The sequence below is a fragment of the Eucyclogobius newberryi genome, unplaced genomic scaffold (assembly GCF_026437365.1).
Source record: "Eucyclogobius newberryi isolate DKJ021-1_F unplaced genomic scaffold, fEucNew1.0.hap1 SCAF_1, whole genome shotgun sequence".
NCBI classification, from domain to species: Eukaryota; Metazoa; Chordata; class Actinopteri; order Gobiiformes; family Gobiidae; genus Eucyclogobius; species Eucyclogobius newberryi.
This window is the reverse complement of record NW_027315723.1, coordinates 24,241,558-24,261,606: the sequence shown is the minus strand read 5'-3', so window position 1 is coordinate 24,261,606 and position 20,049 is coordinate 24,241,558. Positions and strand designations below refer to the sequence as shown.

General features: G+C 40.0%; 1 protein-coding gene across 2 annotated transcripts in view; it reads right to left on the bottom strand.

Annotated features, from left to right (window-relative positions):
- vta1 (vesicle (multivesicular body) trafficking 1) overlaps positions 1-20,049 on the bottom strand; it is a 61,567-nt gene that overhangs the window by 11,802 nt on the left and 29,716 nt on the right. The window contains exons 5-7 of one of the 2 annotated variants that reach the window (XM_072440619.1): positions 17,932-18,046; positions 8,104-8,361; positions 6,548-6,622 (exon numbers count right to left, since the gene is read on the bottom strand). In XM_072440619.1, the coding sequence (XP_072296720.1) occupies positions 6,548-6,622; positions 8,104-8,361; positions 17,932-18,046 (448 nt within the window). The remainder of the gene's footprint in view (positions 1-6,547; positions 6,623-8,103; positions 8,362-17,931; positions 18,047-20,049) is intronic. The other variant, XM_072440628.1, reaches the window with a different exon arrangement.

Below are 20,049 nucleotides of genomic sequence, written 5' to 3'. Positions count from 1 at the left end.
TAGATCTGTTTACTTCACTTTTGGTTTGGTCCTGTTCACACTTGGCGCTCCACAATCTCCCGAATCTCCCGAAGATGTTATCAGCTGACCACCGTACTTGTTTCTATGACAACGGGCTTAGAGCGAACAGAGCCACGTAAATGCGCATCCTAACACTCACTTCTCCCCGTGCTGTACGCTCTGGTCTTTAGGTAAATGCACAGGGAGAGTGATGGTAGAGCAGAACGTCATGGAGGCTTCACCTAACGCAGAGGCAGAAGTGAGTCGCTTTCACACGCACCAGCATGTGGGGGAAGCCATTCAGAGCGGCTGTTTATGTGGCTGTATGAAAACAACCTAAGTTGGCAAACATTCAGTCCTCTTTATTGATTGGATTATCTTAAAAATGTCTTCTTATTCCTAAAATTATGTTTTTGGTCATGTTTTTCTTTGTTTTCATTGGTTTGCTTGTTGTTCCTTATGGCACCGAGTTACGGATCCCACTTAGGGGCCGAAAATATAGAGTGAAAACAAAAACTGAAGAGGCGCCAAGTTTGTGAATTAAAATCACATGTTCAACTTGGCTCCAACTGTTACAAACGCCAAAACCTGCCATGCCCAGAGATGTATTGTCATTATTTATGCATAAGAACCAGCAAAAGTATTCCCAAATGTACTTATTTTAATTATGTTGGAGTTATCATCTCTAAAAAGACTCTAGGGAAGATTCTGAATAATTCATAACACCTATTTATCCATGCAGTGCTGAAAATGCATTTTATTTCCCAAAAGCGGGACGAGTGGTTGGTGAAATCTGTGGTACCCAGACGGCACTAATCCACCGGAGTTGGAAGCCTGTTATTAAATACTTTCTTAATTTACCGTTTAAGGGAAACAGCCACATTCACATACTCAGCAGAGATTTAGGGAGAGCGAGAGAACGAGAGAGAGAGCAAGAGGGAGAGCAAGAGAGAGAGAGAACAAGAGAGAGAGAGCGAGAGCATCAAGAGAACGAGAGAGAGAGAGAGAGCAAGAGAGAGAGAGCAACAAGCGAGCAAGAGAGAAAGAGTGAGTGAGTGAGTGAGTGAGAGAGAAGAGAGAGAAGAGAGAGAGAGAGAGAGAGAGCAAACAAATTGTGGAGTTAGAGAATACTATTGGAGGATTAGAGAATACCACAAGTGCCAATATTAATGAGTCAAATGACTAACTTCATTTAAATGTATTTTGGATTATTACAATAACCAGTGTTTCCTCTGGCCCCGCGGCTTGGCGTCGTCTTACTGATGTTACCGAGTTGAATACCGTGTGACTCTGGCTTTATTATATGCACATTTGATTTATAATTGTAAAAACACTACTAATTAACAAGAAAAACTTGACATTATATAACTTGCAATGAATGTGCCTCCGCCTCCGACAAGAGCACATTAGCTTTCCTTCGCCGCTAACAACACAGCAAAGCAAACCTTGAAATGTTATTTAAAAGGAGGACTAAAATCCCGTTGTGCGCACCTCGAGGGGTCCATGCCACAACGCACAAATGAATGCAGTGAAAACAGTGAACAATGCTGCGTTCCATTTATCCTCGGAGTTTCTGTGTTTCAGTGTCGAATTCAGAAAAAAAATGAGCAGTGGATTACAGTTTCGTACACTATCAACTCAAAACAAGTAATACAAAGCAGGAAAGTGCTCAAATCAGCTAAAAAAGTTCATTATAAGTTCAAGATACATTAAAGGCGTAATGGAAGTTTTTTTGCCGATTTGAGAACTCGAGCGGACGCACAAAAAAGCCTCGATGCCACACGTGCGTTTGTTTATTAGCGCGACGGATCGCATCGCATCTCTCGTCTCCGTAGATTTCCGTCTCTTCTGAGCTCGAAATGTCTTTCTCTGTCTTCATTTTGTCCCGTACACTGAGGGAACTATATTATGATAGATCCATGCGCTTAGACACGCGGAAACATGCTGCTCTCCTGGGGACGAGCCGCACGCGGCTGCAGGTGAGCGGTCGGTGAGTTCTATGATTGATACGTGGCAGGACTAATCGGCAGTCCACGCCACGAGGAAATGAGACTCAGATTTGGGCCAAAAAATCGTCCATTCCACCTTTAATCCAGACAGTGTTATTACATTTGCGATTTATAAGGCTTAGTCTGAAAGTGTTTTTTTTGCCTTTGTTTACATTAGCTCCATATTGACGTTAGCAACATTAGCATCACAGAGCATTAAAACTGTAGCGGCTCAACGGCACCTCAGGAGCTGGTTCACAGAGAGCGGTGAAACTAGGGAGAAACTAAAGGTGAAATAGAACAAATACTGTTGGATGTTAAACTTTATTCATTCACAAGGCGCAGCCATTTTGTATTGTCTAACTCGGATAAACTTGGGGGTCCGTAATGTTGCCCGAGTTTCCAAGTAGGAAGATGTGTGTGTGTGAATTTACAAGTAGGAGCTTGGAAAATCTGACCTCCGAGGACAACTGGAACGCAGCATTTCCCATAGCAACAAAGTGAAGCAGCCGCACGCAGAAGGAGCTTAATGCAGGTGCGCTATATGAAATCTATTTGAAGTCTATTGAAATCGCAAACAAGAGTCTAATTAGCTCAGGTGCAATGATGCGTCAGTGTACAGTGAAGAGAGATCAAGAGCTCAGCGAGCCGGCTGACCTGCTGACCCTCTCACCACAAGAGCAGCTTCTTCTCCTCAGGAACACTTCATAACACACACGTTAATGCCCTACTTTTCGAACTGTAAGCCGCTACTTATTTCCCACGTTTTGAAACCTGCGGCCGATACAACGGTGCGGTTCATTTATAGATTTTTACTGGCTAGCGGCCACCGGAGGGACAATCCAGCAGTAAGAGCAAGCATTTGACACATTGAAGAAAAAGACGTCAGTGGACAGTGGTAATCTGTATTTCAAGCTTCAAAACACTGTGGTTTATTACAAACAGACTCATATTCATGGAGGAATAAGATTACATAGAGCACCTATATACAGTCCTGGTCACATAAGAACCTTCTGTTTCCATTCATTTGCTTTACTTCACTAAAAGCATTGTGCTTTGAAAGATGGAGGAATATAAAAGGTGGCATTTCACATAAAGGGCTCCGGCTGCGGCGGACGCATACATAAAATACAAACTTACATTGATTTTTGAAAAGGTTATGTCAAAGTCGGTCACCCGCTGAGCTCTGCCCACTTGCTCTGGTCAGGCTCAAGTTTGATCTGGAGGGAAACTGATGTTCACGGCTCCCTTATAGACTAATTTAAGATACAGCCACAACATCACGACCGTTACATCTACCGCTCTACTCTGGCTTAAAAATTCAAACATACATTAAAAAAATCTCTGCAGAACTGAGTTAAGATCATACGAGGAAGATCACAACCACGCCATATGGGGGCTCAGTGGGAGGGCGTCAGAAAACGTCCAAAAAGTCAAATCCAAGGTTAAAGATGCGCTCTGTAACTTTTCTCGTGGACAGTGTGCCGTAGAAAACACCACAGGCTTCACAGACTTTAATCACAATGTCTGGACTCATGTTTAGTGTCACTTTGAGGTCGCCCGTGCCTGCAATTACGAGGCAAATATGCAGCCGCTTTGCTCGTGCCACATAGAAATAGAGATGGGAGAAGTTGAAACAAAAGATTTCTGTTTTTTGGAGTCTTCCGATAATGATAGTCAGACAATATGATGTCCATCCAATAAAAATGTGTTTAATTATCAGACAAAAGTGAAATGTCAGAAATGTGCAGAAAAAGCACCATATGCGCTTTTTTCCTTTCTATCACTTTTATTTTAAATCAGCTCTTCCTGCAATATGTTTTACTATAAACTACACACTGTAGTCAAAATTCAAATTTGGCATATATTAAAAACAACGTACACATTATTATCTAACTTTCTATACACTCAGATATATGTTTCACTATCGGCAGGTGAATATGGACCAGTGGATTCACTCTGTCACTGCATCCAACAGATCAGTTTGTGGATGCAAAACAACTTTCTCCAGCTGAACTCAGACAAGACTGAAATAATCGTCTTTGAACACAGAAACAAAGAGAAAGTGTTAGCGGTCACCTCCAGAGTCTCGCCCTAAAACCTACAAACCAAATTAGAAATCTGGGGGTAATAATGGACTCAGACTTGAACTTTAATAGCCACGTCATATCAATAACATCAGCAGCTTTTTACCATCTAAAAAACATTGTCTAACCAGACTTGGAGAGACTTATCCATGCGTTTGTCTCCAGTAGATTAGACTGTAACGGCCGCTCACTGGCCTCTCCAAACGAGCTGTAAAACAGCTGCAGTACATCCAGAACGCTGCTGCTCGGGTTCTGACTAGAACCAGGAAGTACCATCACATTAGTCCTGTTCTCAGGTCTCTGCACTGGCTCCTGTGGCTCAGAGAAGAGACTTTAAAGCAGCTCTGCTTCTGTACAAGTCTCTCCATGGCCTAGCACCAAAGTACATCTTGGACATGTTAGTGCCATATGAACCATCTCGGACTCTGAGGACCTCAGGGGCCGGCCTCCTGCTGGTGCCAGAGTCAGGACTAAACATGGACCGGCCTCCTGCTGGTGCCAGAGTCAGGACAAAACATGGACCGGCCTCCTGCTGGTGCCAGAGTCAGGACAAAACATGGACCGGCCTCCTGCTGGTGCCCAGAGAAAGGACTAAACATGGACCGGCCTCCTGCTGGTGCCCAGAGTCAGGACTAAACATGGACCGGCATCCTGCTGGTGCCCAGAGTCAGGACTAAACATGGACCGGCCTCCTGCTGGTGCCAGAGTCAGGACTACCCATGGACCGGCCTCCTGCTGGTGCCCAGAGTCAGGACTAAACATGGACCGGCCTCCTGCTGGTGCCCAGAGTCAGGACTAAACATGGACCGGCCTCCTGCTGGTGCCCAGAGTCAGGACTAAACATGGACCGGCCTCCTGCTGGTGCCAGAGTCAGGACTAAACATGGACCGGCCTCCTGCTGGTGCCCAGAGTCAGGACTAAACATGGGGAATCTGTTTCAGTTTTATGCAGCTAAAATCTGGAACAGTCTTCCTGAAGATGTGAGACAGGTTCTACTCTGACAATGTTCACATCTAAGCTAAAAACAGTTTTGTTTAGCTGTGCATATGACTGAAAGGATTTTTATTTGCATTCTTCTCTTTTGTTTGTGATTTCATTAGTTTAGACAATCAGTTGTATTGATTTAAAAGGGAGTTGGACTCCAAAACACATTGGACATGTAAAAGTACATACAATCAGTTGGACCGATTTAAAAAGGATTTAAAAAGGAGTTGGACTCCGAAAACACGTTACCCTTTGTAGCTAGGTGCTTTTTATTTAATTTTTAATTTTGTTATTTTATTGTATTTCTGTTTCTGTAATTTCTTTGGGATTTTAATGCATTTTTCCTGCTGTGTGAAGCACTTTGAATTGCCTTGTGTATGAAATGTGCTCTATAAATAAACTTGCCTTGCCTATATATTGCCACCCACCTCTACATAGAAGTATTTTTTTAATTTGTGGAGAGGCGAGCCAGTACACAGTATGAACATTTTTCTAAGGTATTTTTGAGCAATACAAACACCTCAACACGTCATTGAATATGTGCAAAATAGGAATGTTTTTTTTTCCCTTCTAATTTGAACATGCATTCATTTTTCACTTATCACAAAGATAGGTACCTCTCCATGACAAGCACAGGTTGCAGAATCACAGTGCACCTTTAAGTTTTGCGCTTTGTAAACACTGTTTCCATGGCAGTAGAACAGGTACGTTGTTATAGAATAGACATGATTCTGAGACCATGTTTGGGCAGTACAAAGTGAAAACTCTACGTGCTTTTGCCCTTACCGCTCGTGTCCACTTCCTCTTTCTGGATATTGTTTAGTGATTTGGTTTGGGCTTTGGTTTGGGCGCCAAGAACAGTAATTATGTCCAAGTGAATAATTACTATGAGCACTTCAGCAGAACTTTGTATAGGGCTGTGAAAATAGCAGAAATGTAATCAAGTTGAGATCCAATCATTTCAAACAGTCAATGATCAGCTTGATACGTCCTCTGCCAGGAAAAGCATGGGGTTTGGAACAGGTTTCAGACTTTAAATAAATGGTATTGTTTTATATTTTTTATTTAAATAAACACAGATAATTGCGTGCCCGTTTGTGTTAATGAAACTTAGATTGGAAGCCACATTTATTAGTTTTTTTTTTAATGAAAACAAAAAACATCTAATCCTAAATTGTGATAAATCAATACAAGCCCAGCCCTAATTTTATGCCAGATGCCATTCCGAAGCAGGTGATTGTGTGAAACGCTGCATCAAACAGCTGAGCCAAAAATAACGGAACACTAAATAAGTGACACACTTTTTTTGCTTAAATTGTTATTGAAACTATAATTGTTTTAAGATAAAATAGGCTAAATCAACTGTATAAATCATGGCAAGGCATGTAGCTTGATGCATACAGGAACATGTTATGCCTGAAGGTATTTACACTGGAATACAACGTGTTACTTTCCTCAACACGGTAGCTCCTGGTTTGAGTGCGTTACCTTGGGGCTGAGCGTTGAAGAGAGCGGGGTCGACAGCAGGCATCGTACGAGGTGTAGGCACTGGTTTAGACGGCTCTGTCAAACATAATAAATGAGTAATACCTCGGTTTTCTGTGAGGAATATGTGTGGAAGGATGCTGAGGTTAAAACTGCCAAGAAAAAAGAAATCGAGAAGAGCAAAGATTTAAAGGTGCACTATAACTCTTCTGGTGGAGGGTGTGCATTGTTCACCTTTAAAGGGGACATAGTATGCTAAATCAGCTTAAATGAGCATTTCATCAGTGGTTGTGGTTGATTCATGCAGAAAAATGCAAACTCAGTGACTCCAGTTTTTATTACTAAGCCTTTTTAAATCAATACTGCAGTTTACAATGAACACAATGTACAATGAAGATCTACTCAAGTTATAATTCAACACTAGATAAACTAAATAAAGCACAATATGTCTCCTTTAAGAACGTAGAAAGACCATGAAGTTAAGTTGGGAAATAAAGGACACAAAGAACTTGCTGTTGACACTTCTATACCTCGATAATTCTTATTTATTTAATCAATTTAGCATTTGGATAAACACTGTATGATCTATTACCTAATTTAACCTCAACTCAGACTAGACTCTGCCACACGTTTGCCTGCGTCTTCACATAAACCTCCTCAATGAGCTAAATAGTCTTGTGTGACACCATCAGAATAGATCATCTCTCTTTGGAGCGCTGAACTCATCCCACTAAACCTCCGGAGGACTTGTCTAAACGTTGGTTGGATGTTTTACAGCCAGACCGCCACACACACACACACACTCCACTGTTAGTTTTAGAGCAACAGCAAAGCCTATGGGGAAAGTCTAGTGCCAGAGAATGGAGAGCGCGTCACGTATTAAAGAGTTATCAGGGGAAATTAAGAATCAGATTACAACAGGCAGACAAAGGGACAAGCCAGTTTTAATAGAAATGCATAATGATTCTTTAGGTGTTTATTATTGTCCTTGTGTTGTACTGAACAAAAGAAGAGGAGACTCAAGGTTAGTTGGTGGTTTGAAACTTGCCACTGAATGGAATATTAAGTGGTTCTTTTGTGGTAGTTTTAGTCATGTTTTGTTCTGTCAAAGTGTTAAATGTGCTTTTCTGGTAGAAGGTTGGTCACCTTGTACTTTGCCTGAAGTTTGGCAATAAACATATCCAACACCAGGCCAAGTAACAAGTCAGATTTGCGGAGAGGCAACACCGCTCATAGTTAGAAGGCAAAGCAATTTTTAGCCCATAAAAAGTGATTTACTAAATGCAAATTAATGCAAGTTTAATGCCATACTATGGAACATTCCTGGCAAATCAATGACATATCTATGGAAACATTATTTTTAAGTAATGAAACATGACAGATAAAAAGATGCAAAACTCCAAAGTAGAGGTAAGCAATTTATATAAAAATAAAATGTATATTTTATTTTAATGGTGCAATATCTAAGGATTTAACAACTCGGAGCAGTGTGTTACATAAGAATTCAACAAAATAGAAACCTGCGATACTTGAATGGTTGAAGCTGTGCTTGTTTGTACCTGAGGGCGGAGGCAGGTCTGCAGGAGTGTTGGCCGGGGCATGTGCCCCAGGTGGGACCTGGATGTTGTTGTAGTTGATGCTCGGGGGTCCAGAAGGGGGTCCTGATGGGGACGGTCCTGGACTGAAGCCGATTCCTGGACCAGGACCAGGACCTGCTCCAAAGCCCTGGTCTTCGTAATTCTCTGAAGGAGCTCCGCCCCTGAATGATCCATAGTGTGATGGACCAGGGCCTGAGAATCCTGAGGCTCCTTCCTCATCTGACAACAGAGCAGAGCGAACATATGGAATATTACTCAGCTTTTTTTTAATTTAAAGTATTTATAAAGCAACAGGACAGATGTCCTCCTAGAGTATTAGTTTCTTTACTTAAAAAAGAATAAGTTACTTCTTCTCTGTTTGATTAGTAAATGAAAACAATCCACATTGCCCTTTTTCGGTTGTATGATCTTTGATTTTGCAAAGGGCGGCCAATCTCAACAGCAAATAAGTTATATACAGAGTCATTTTCAAGCCACCCAGAGAAAGGGCACATTGTGCACATGAACATGGAACATTTTCCACAAATCAACCCACTTGTATAATTCCTGCTTTACTGGAAATGCAATAACAACAGAAGTACAAATCAGTAGCTCACTTTAAATGTTGATAAAATACGATAAATGTTTATTTGTTTTATTTTAAAGTGCTGAGTTCATTTCAAATAAATGATTTAATAATAAAAAAAATATTGGTATATATATATATATATATATATATATATATATATATATATATATATATATATATATATATATATATATATATATATAGATATAGATATAGATATAGATATAGCTAAAGATAGATATAGATAGAAAAAAGCTAAAAGTTTGGAGCAGTTCTAGCAGGCATTTGAGTTCTCATTCTAATACACAATCCTTTCTCTGGAGACAGGCCATATTTCAGCACCACACCTCATATAAGCACAACATGCCTCGAGCCAGAGATTTTCTGTGAGATTGGGCCCTTTTTGGACGACATAGGACATTTGACAGCATGTTACGAATCAAACTGTCATTACTGCTACGTGCATGAAGACTAAGCATGAAATCAGACACTTTGCTAATGTTTTGGGGGAATATTTAGGTTTACATTAACATATTAGAGTCAGTTTATGTACATTGACAGACTGCAGAGTCCGGACGTTAGACTAAGCTTCACTCTTATATGACGTAGACAAACTCCACACTTTTGCTGTCAGTAATGTAATAAAGAAGTCGATGGGGCTCACTGTATAGTCTGCTTTTACTGCAGTAATCTAATAATAAGGAATATGTATGTAGTGGTCAGAGATTTAAGACACTTTTCCACTGCATAGTATTGATTTATATTTTTTTTCCGTGGTCAATGTCAGAACAAGAGCACAGAATGGACAGATCTCTACAAAAACTATCAGCCCCCGACCCCGACACTCTTGCCTTTACTGAGATAAAACCAGTGTCCAGACTATATATCTTTGCAAAGTAGTGGAGAAGCGCATATTCTTTGCTGGCCAGGAAACCATTTTTATTCAATTCAATTTAATCTAATTTTTGTATCGCCCAATATCACTAGGTCAATAAAATAAATGAATTCAGTCACAAGTTTAACAAATTCATTTTCTCAATCACAAACATAAAACATTTACATAAACATTTGGGGATTATTCATTTTCAGTTTGGTTATTTATTTTGATATCACTATCATATCTATGTCTTTGGTTATAAAATGTTTCACAAATTAGTAATATTCTTTCCAATAAAAAAATACTAAAATTAATAACAAATTCCTAATCTGTTTCTGGTGAAGAAAATATGTGAGCTAAAAAAATGTATGGTCTTTCCCAGAGCTTGACCAACTGCACAAACAGAAACTCTTTCCTCTTTGACCTTGACTGGGAATGTTTCATTCTGACAGTGAGTCAACACAGATACAGAAGGGAAATCGAAAAAGTTTTTCTAATTTCTTTAAAAATGTTTCTTCTTGGCCCATTTGTGCTCTGATAAAACAACAAGACACAGATATAATGAGAAAGAGGTTGGGGACTTCACAGCAAGACAAAGAACAAATTGAAAATGAATTAGTTGCTGGTTCAAAGTTGTGTTTTTGAAGGTCCCTGTTGTGTCAGTTTTGGGAGCGTTTATAGAGAAGATGAAAGTCTGACCTAACCCCAGAGAGAAAGAATAATCTTCACTACAAATAGAGATATTTTCTAAACGTATCTTTGTTCTGTAGACATGGGGTGAGGTTGTGAATGAAAGCAAATACAAAATACAAAATGTTGAGTTATTTTGTGAAACGGTGCAAACCCACATGTGTGCACAAGTCAGTGATCAAATGGAGAATCCACCATAAAAAAGGCAAATAAGTGCAGGTGACCCCTAACTAGGGTCATTATCAAAGATGTACATCCAACTTCAAGCCCAAAGTAGCCCGAATAGAATTAAGTAAGCAACAAACAAACAAACAAACATCTAAATCTAATAATAAGGGACACATTATGCAAAATCAACTTTGCTGAGCTTTTAGCTCGTGTCCTCGTCATTAGTTTATTCAAAGTTATTTCCATTGATCCATACATATTTGAATGAGCCTGTATTTTCTGACCGTTTATTTGAAAAAGTAAAATTAGGACATTTGATCCATGTTTGGTTCTAAAATGTCACCAAGCCACTTCAAGAAAAAATAATTCCGCTTAACAAAGAACCAAATGTAAATGTATGATCGATGATCATGATATACCGGTACTTCAATAACATGTCCCATGAAAAAAGCATCTCCTTTAAGACAATCCAGTAGAGAAAACGGAGTGCATTTCACTTTGAAAAGGACAGTGTAAGATGTTACTATAGTAGCCTGTCAACCCAAATCATGACTAATAAAATCCTCAATGGGAGTTCTCTTTTAATTCACTTTAGTAGCTAGCATGTGGTCAGAAGTGAGGGGAAAGATGACTCACTTTACAAATGGACTTGGGTCTGGTGCGATTAGCAGAGTGAGGTGCTTTGCCAAGGGGCACGATGGACAATAGACTACACAATGAGCGAGCACTGTTCTTTGTCAGTCACATAGCACTGTCAGTATCATTGGCAACGGTTCAACAAAGTCACCATGGATATTAAAATCAACTGGAGCAATATTCACAACAAGAATGCACTGAATAGGAGACAGATCATACAACAGATACAAGCTGGAGTCTAATTTTACCAAGAGTGCCCATTCACAGGATATATAACAGTCTACATTCATTCGCATAATATAGCCAAAATTAAAAAAATCGTATCTAAAAGTGAAAGAGAAAAATGTATGTATCCATGAATTTGCCACAGCTAGATTAGACTACTATAACTTCCTGCTTGCAGCGAGTCGACGCAGTCTCCATTTTTAGCAAGGGTTCCCTAGAAGCAACTATGGCCACTTCAGCACTATCCTCTGGCTCCTCCTAATTTCCCTATGAACTTTAATATTTGAGTTCACCTGCAATCTGAAACTGGACTATATTCAGCGATTTGTGTCCCTAAGTCTCTGCATAGCACAAAGACACATGCACATGCCTGTCCATCAGTTTCCTCCTCTCCCCACTGCACTCTTCTCAGAATCAGAATCAGAATAAAGTTTATTGCCATTTGTCAATGAACAGGATTCACGAACATAGGAACTTGTCCTGGCGGTTCGGTGCAACACAAATACCAAACACTGAACAATAAATACAAAAACAATGGACAATAAATAACTACCTACCGGGTATTAAAAATAGGTAAGTAGAGTTAAAAATAGACATGATTTGTACAAAAAATAAAATATGTGGTGCAATAAAAAGTGAACAGTGCAGTGAGTGCAAAGTGCTTAGGAAGTGTTCATGAGTACAACGGCAGAGGGAAAGAAACTGTTCTTATGACGTGAGGTTCTGGTCCGGATGGACCGTAATCTCCTGCCTGAGGAGAGTGGTTCAAATAGTCCATGACCAGGGTGAGAAGGGTCGGCCGTGAGCCGACCTGCTCGTCCCAGAGCCCTGGAGATGTACAGGTCCTGCAGAGATGGAAGTTTGTGGCCGATCACCTTCTCAGCAGAGCACACAATGCGTTGTAGTCTCTGTTTGTCCCTGGCTGTGGCTCCAGCGTACTACACGGTGAGGATGGACTCAATGATGGCCGTGTAGAACTGCATCATCATCATCTCCGCTGGCAGCTTTGCTTTCTTCAGTACAAGTACTTCAAGTACATCCTGTTGAGTTGATGGTAAGCTCCCACTTGAGGTCCCGGGTGATCTTGTATAAACTTGTGCTTAAGTAACATAATGCAGTAAAGCAGGACATTATTCAGTGCTATTATGCATCTACAAAGCCAGGTCTCGACCCAATACGTCCAAGAAAACAGAAGCTGAATTTCAGCACTTTATTTGAAGTTTGTTCAAGTTATGTTGATATCCTATGTAAAAGTAAAGGCAATGGACTTAGCAGTTATGCAACTGTAGCAAAACATTTATTTGACAGGTAACTTTGCCTTACTATTTAAAATTGATCTAATTTAAAACTATTCTTTTTTTTGGGGGGGGGGATTTTTATATATGTTATCATTGTTCAATGTTTTATGTTGCACCGAATCACCAAACCATTTCCTATGTTTGTGAATTATGTTCATTGACAATGGCAATAAACCTTCTGATTGTAAACAGCTTTACATGTGACAGCAAGGACAGCAAGGACAGCAAGGACAGCAAGGACAACAAGGACAGCGAGGACAGCGAGGACAGTGAGGACAGCAAGGACAGCAAGGACAGCAAGGACAGCAAGAACAACATTACCCATTTCAGGAAGCATCATGGGGGCCAACTTCTATAAAAAAAAGGGTCAATCTAAGGCTTAAACATCATATTGTCACTTAAATTAAAATTCTCCTGTACAGAACTTTTACCTCAACCGTCAGCGGTGGCATTAGCAGAATTATAACTCTAAATACAGGAAATACGACTGGAAACCCAACCAAACCTTTATTCATCCAATAACTTCAGTGTTGATCCAATGTAGTGCCATGTACTGCCAAATACACACACTTAAACATAGAAGCACATGCTTTGACGTGAGTGGATAATTGTGTTGCAGGATTTTGACATATTTGACATGGGAGCATGAAATGTGAAACTATACGAAGCTGAAGGACATAATGATTGTGGTAAAGTGTTGGAGAGGCTTAAGGTTATGCAACAGGAGGAAATATAATTATGAAAAAAGTGGAAAAATAAACCAAGATACAACAAAATTGGTAAAGCCTTAACATTAGCCCTGCCTCTTGATGCCAAACCAACACCTCAACAGAAAGCCTTTATTATTCCATGGAAATTTGGTGTTTAAAATGAATATAATTATGACTGTGAGGGTTTATTAAAATATGATGCCAAATTGAACATTAAAACTGAGGTATTGGTACATTTCATTTTAGCCCCATAGAGAGTATATTGTAAAATCAGCAACAGCATTTTATTGATCGCAAAGTCGGTGGAAAGGGTTGCTATGCTACATTTTGGCACGACAGTGGATTGGCTGTGCAATAACGTACGGAAAGCACTGTGCCAAATCTGATCAAAGAGCTGCATGTGAAAATGAGCATGTGCCAAAGGGATTAACATAAGTCTCACGGTTTGAAAATCAGGTTGTTTAGAGAAAAACTGACAATAATGGCGAGAGTAAACAATTGCCTATGAATAAATGTCATTGTGATTAAAGGGTAATTATGTTGGGTGGATCCAGGTCACGGCCAAAGCTGCCAGAGATCTAGCTGTCTGTGCCCAACAGAGAACTGGAGGAAACCCATAAATATTAAGTAGCATAAATCTGTTTGGAACCAATGAAACACCCATGAAGAATAATAAAGATTTTTGTTAACATTTGTTTTAGTAAAGGAAACAAATAAACCAGAAAAGTGTATTGTAATTATCCAAAGTAGGAGAATGTATATTAATATATACATAATTTCTACCTTTCAATCACTTTTTGTGCTGAAACAATGTGTTGTAACTATGTAATTCAGAACATGTTTGTACAGATCTAAACTACTGTGTTAAACAGTTTTATGCATAATAAGATATTTTGTTATTTATATTATTTGTGGAGGAACTTGTGGAATTGTGCTGATTGTGTCCATTTAAATAGAAATTTAGATTTTAGTCTTTCAGCCCTAACTACTACAACCACTACTGACACCAAACATTTACAGGCATGTTTACTGACTTTTCTGAGGGATGACGAACATATAATTTGATCATCATTATTGAGAGAATAAAATAAAATGTCCCACCCCAACGAACAGTCCTGCACCGTCTGATCCATCAAGTCATCAATGATATGCCCTTGTGCAGTGACTTACTTTAACAAACGCATGAACAAAATGGCTGTGACTGAAAGTTTGAATTATGTGCAAACATACTGCTCATTGTTCATTTCATTACTAATAACTAGGCCATACCTGCTGTGCTATACATATCCAAGCTGCCTTTTGCACCATGCTGCTTTTGAAATGACCAGAGCTACAAGAAACAGCAGGAGTCTCAGAAGTGAGAGAGAGTGATAGTTTAATGAAGCTCCAGACAAAACTATCCCTAATCCCTATCTATAAGTCCCACTAACAAAGCAAAAGCGTGGATGAACTACAATATGTGCATCAAAATGTCTCGTAACATTCAATCTGCATTTGTACTAGTCCATATAATGTTAAATAATTTATTTTTAGAATTGCATTTAATTCTATTCCAGTTTTAATTCTCATTAACATCATCATCGTTATCGTCATCATCGTATTAGTATTAAAATGGTTAGTGAGCCTTTTCCTTGGTACTAAATAAAGTTTGAAATGTTAGTATTGTGACAACACTACGTAATGGACACAACCACAGTATGAACAGTCAAAGCTGGGATCCAACTGTGACTTATCTAACCACTAAGCCACTGCTTATGGCTCCCAAGATGGGCAGAAATAAAATCAGTTTCAAGATTGAACTGAATCCGACTTCTCTGATTGTTGCTTTGGGGCTTCGCAAACTCATTACTTCAATCAAGCATCTCTCTCTTTAGTTTAGACTTGAACCTGAACAATGTAACTGCAGACACTTGAGCTCCCACTGTGCCTCACTATGCAGCTGTTGAAATGTAGACGTGCCTTTAGCCGCAGAAAAGTCCAACAAGCAGATGACTTCACTGTACACTGAGGGGCTCTGTGCTTCGGTGGGAAAAGGCCATCATCATCACCGACAGACGCGGAGCCCCAAGTGCATTCTGGGAGGGGCAGCCTTAACAACGCCGTGGGGAGAAAGTGAGAAAATGTGTGAGATATGTAAAGGGAGTAAGGGACTGACGGGTAAAAGGTCACTGGTGTGTTTAGATATGAAGTTGTATCGCTTACAGGTTTTTAGGACCAAGTAAAATAAAACCAGACACATACTGGGACATTTATCCATTTGATAAAGCCCTGTGAACATTGTTTAACCTGCTTATCTGTGATTTTGGGCATTACAAAAATAATTGAATTGAAATTATTAAGGCCATTGTTGCTTTAAAGTTGCATCACTGAACTTTTCTGGTGGAGGGTGCGCAACATGCTTGTCGTCAAATATCTATCGCTTTCACCACACATGTTTTTATTACTCAAAAATACATTTAAAAACAGGGGTCGCCTCTCCAAAGAGCTGACCGGTAACTTGGCCTGGCAGTGTCATCTGCTTGTCTTCATGGAGATCAATTCAATGTCACTGTGGAACGTTCTAGGCAATGTAATAAGAGGTGAAAAGTATGTGTAGTCACGATACAGCGTAGGCCACCAGTTTCCTCTCAGGTGATCCACCACATTCACTGTCTTTTTGTATTTTCCCTGAATAGAAATGCGTACGTATTCGGAACACAGATCGCGCTAACTAAATGCCATTTTCTAACTCATTTTAAAAGTGTGCTAGTGTAACAGCGGCGAGTGAAGTGTCTCTGTGTTGACTTTGGACTGATGTCATGTTGATGTCTGGGTCAAATGCGCCCACGCCCACGTTTCAGAGTATTGTGTGGGCGGACCCCTACAGCTGGCCTTTATCCACTAAACATTCGCTCGACACCAGTTCCTCGACATGAAAAATGCTTGTAGATTTCCCCCTTTGGGACCAGGGCGTATGTCCGAAGGTGAAGTTGTCAGAAAGCATTGCTCAGAGCGATCCCTGGAGAACCCTGACGCAATCAGCAAAACTGGAGCAGAAATCCTAAAATGAGTCCAGATGGACAAAGCCAACAACATACGAGGAAAGAGGTCATAATCGGAATTGACATTTGACTTACAATTATTCTGAAAGTACACCAAAGGTTCAACTATGGTACCTGAAGGCTTCTGGATAGAGAATATTTATATATAGAAGTGTAATATTGAGAAATATCAAATGCTTATTGTTTATTTAATTTAGACTTTTTTAAAAGTCTGTTTAGTCCAGAAAATAGTTACGCTATGATAGTCAGAATTAGTCAATTTGTTGTTGCAGAACTACTTAAAAGCACACACAAACTGTATAAAAGACGTAGGAGTTTCTAAAGTGGGGGATTCAAAGTTAATTTGACAATATCTATGTCCAGTTTAATGATTAAAGCACAAAGTGTGGTTGAAGAGGAGTTCAAAAGTTGTCTCAGCAAACCCCACAAAGTGTTCTAGATGCCATATTGCACAAACATGTGGCCATTTGGAGATGTTTTCCAAACCTCCCTGGACTCAACGTCCCGGTTGTCCTCCAGACAGGAGCTTGTACTCTCCCACCACATGTTCCTCTGAAAGCACTGGACTTTAAGAGCCATTTCTGCTCCATAAATGTGCCATGCTCCGGCTAAAGGTTATGTTTAAAGTAAAGCTGGTAGAGAAAGAATCAAAGGTCACAAACTGGAGAGCTAATCCAGGCTGGATTTCACTTGTGAGGGAACACAACCATTAAAATATAATAATTTTGATCTCATGAATATTTTATACAAATAGATATTGCTGTATTTTAAACCCAAACCCATTATAAAAAAGAGTGAGATTAAGTGCCTCTCTGAACCTCTCCAGTCGTGTGACATCATCATCATGTTTCTGTCACTGTGACACCAGCTCCTCCTCAGACTCTGATCAGACACACCCTCTATTCTCCTTTTTTAAACCTCTCACACTAAAGTTATTTGGATTATACTGGGCCAAAATATCGGTGCACCCCTAGTTTGCAGAGATCAGACTAGACAAAACAATTATACAGGACATCAAAGAGTCATCATGCAAGCTTCATTATAGTGTACAGTATGTGTTTTTCTCCAGTCCCCATGCATCACATTTTGCACCACTGGTTGTTGGTTCACCACTGTTCCATTTTCCATTTTTGATAAATACAGAGCACTTGAGGGAACACACACAAGAGCTGCTGATATTAACACGCCATAATCCATTCATCTTTCCATCACGGTTTGACCTTTGTTGAATTCAGTCAAATCCGGCAGGATACTGTCAAGTGGTCTCTTTGTTTGAATATGTTTTATTATTAAAACTACATATAATCAATATTCCAATTCTGCATATCTTCAAAACAGCATTTCCATGGTGAATCAAACGCCACTGTTACTGGCTTTTGAATCTTTGTGGCTACATTAGACTGAAGACCTTCCACTAAATGCATATAATTACAGCACAAACTAAGCCAAACCTGTTCAACAACTGGAACTTTCTATTGTTCTCTAGAGCAGAGCGTTTTGTTTGGTTTTGGAGCACGGCGCTGGTTCACACCGTTATTTGTATTTAGTGTGTTTGTGCCATATCAGCTACCTCCACCTGCTTCCTCCTCGTCCTCCATGCCGCTTGGTCCGGACTGTGGCGTCTCTCCGTTCTTCAGGCAGTTGTGGATGTTCGCGGCCTTCCAGCGCGCGTACTTCCTGTGCTGGATGTTCTGGTAAGAGAGGAGAATGGAGGGAAAGCTTTTATTACATTTACTTTATTATAGTCATCATATCTGATCTCTGCTGTAAGAACATAAATTGTAATGCTTCTGGAACAATATTGCAGATTGGGCAACCTCATTATAAATATCCAGTCCAGATAAGAGTATACCAGCAATCCAGGGTAACTTTTGAGATGTTTCCACGGATTTCAATTTCTTTGCACTCCAATAGTCTCCCTTTTCACCAATATATCAAACAGAATCTTGCAATATCATATAAGTAAATCGGTGTAATCCCTCATTCGTCCAGGAGTGCTCCATTGTCGAAAAATATTCAGTGGTAGTCATCTGGATTCCTAATCTGGAGTCTTAATTTTTCACATAATCGGAGAAATGTACAGTGCAGTGGTTAGGGGTAGGGGGTGGGTGAAAACAGGAATTGTCAGAGCACTCGAGCCAGTTGCAGGACAATACAGGATTAACTCAAACAAATGATGATGAGGAAAACACGGCTGTAACAAGATTAAAAGCTAATTAAAGTTGATTTTGTATAATATGCCCCGTTTAAATTGCTTTAAATTTAATGATTTATTCAAAAGGGCTAAAGTCACTGCTGTCAAATAATACAAATCTGTACAAAACACTGCAAGTAATTGAAGATAACTTTTTCTCTGTGATTCCACTCACAACGGCCATGCTCTAATAGTATTTTCACCCATTTGTTAAAAACAGAATATTAGTTGTAGGCAGTAAACCTTTGATTGGAGCGTGTGAAGCCGGACATGGGCTGCAGAGCGATGACCACAGAGCTGGCTCAGATAAGCCTGAATTGAGAAAGCCCTGCTCTGAACAGATAAGTCCCGACGGTGCAACCCAAAACAATGGGCCTGTCCTGCCTTCCACAGAGCTGAATGTTTGTGGAGCTGGGCAGCTAAAGGTGGCCACGCTGATCTCTAAAAACAACACCGCTGTGATATTAGACTGGAAAATACCGCTTTAATGACACCATTATGAAACAGCACAGGGCCGTGGCTCAGTGTGCAGCGCTTTCACAACAGGACACATCGATCCGACACCGACAGGAGAAGTAGGAAAATGAAAGAGTAAAACCGCAAACAAACTGGGCACTACAAGAACTATTGAATTTCAAATATTTCTGGCTGAAGGTCTTTAATGTGGTGGTAGATGTAGCCTTTCATTTCTCCACAGTGCAGTTAAAAGAGCTAAGATTTTGCGTTTGAAAAGTAGCAAAAACAAAAACACAACACAATAAAAAGATCACACCGACTCTGTGATGATCTTATTCAAGGGGCAACAGAAAAGGTCATTCTTTGTCCAGATTGAGGCGATGGTTTGAGGGTTTGTTATTGAACGATGAGACAGGGACACAAGGTGAGGCCTGCCTACAGCTGGTTTTTTACACATTATATTGTCAATAGAATGAGAGACAGTGCCATGAGATCTTGAAATACTTTAGAGTCTAAAGCATTCATCACGAGGAAATAATGTGCTTTTACATTGATCACAACTTTCCTAGCTGTAATAGTAATGCCCTTTGTAGACATGTCAAAGCCTCTCAAAGCACTACACTGTTGTCATTATTCTTTCAGCCCAGCTTCCGATCTACACCATCACAACCTCTCCGACTACTAACAATCATTCACACTCACACCAGAATTCATACTAGGCAATGTGGGTGAAGTGTCTTGCCTAAAGACACAACAGCATTTCCTCTAGCGCCCAAATGTGGCCCCTGGTGTTCCAGCGGTCTCCCATCCAAGTACCATTGTGTCCAAAAACAAATCATATTTCGTGGCTGTAGTGAAAAACTGGCAAAGATGACATTGAACTTCATGACAGTTTTTGATTCCTGTGGATAGGCTCAGTGATTATAGAGGTATGCAACATAATCCAGGTCAACACATCTGCAATCTGGCAGTTGAACAATAAATTCTATCATATAATTCTGAAATATATCGCTGTCATCATAGTGAGGTTCTCTATCCGACAGA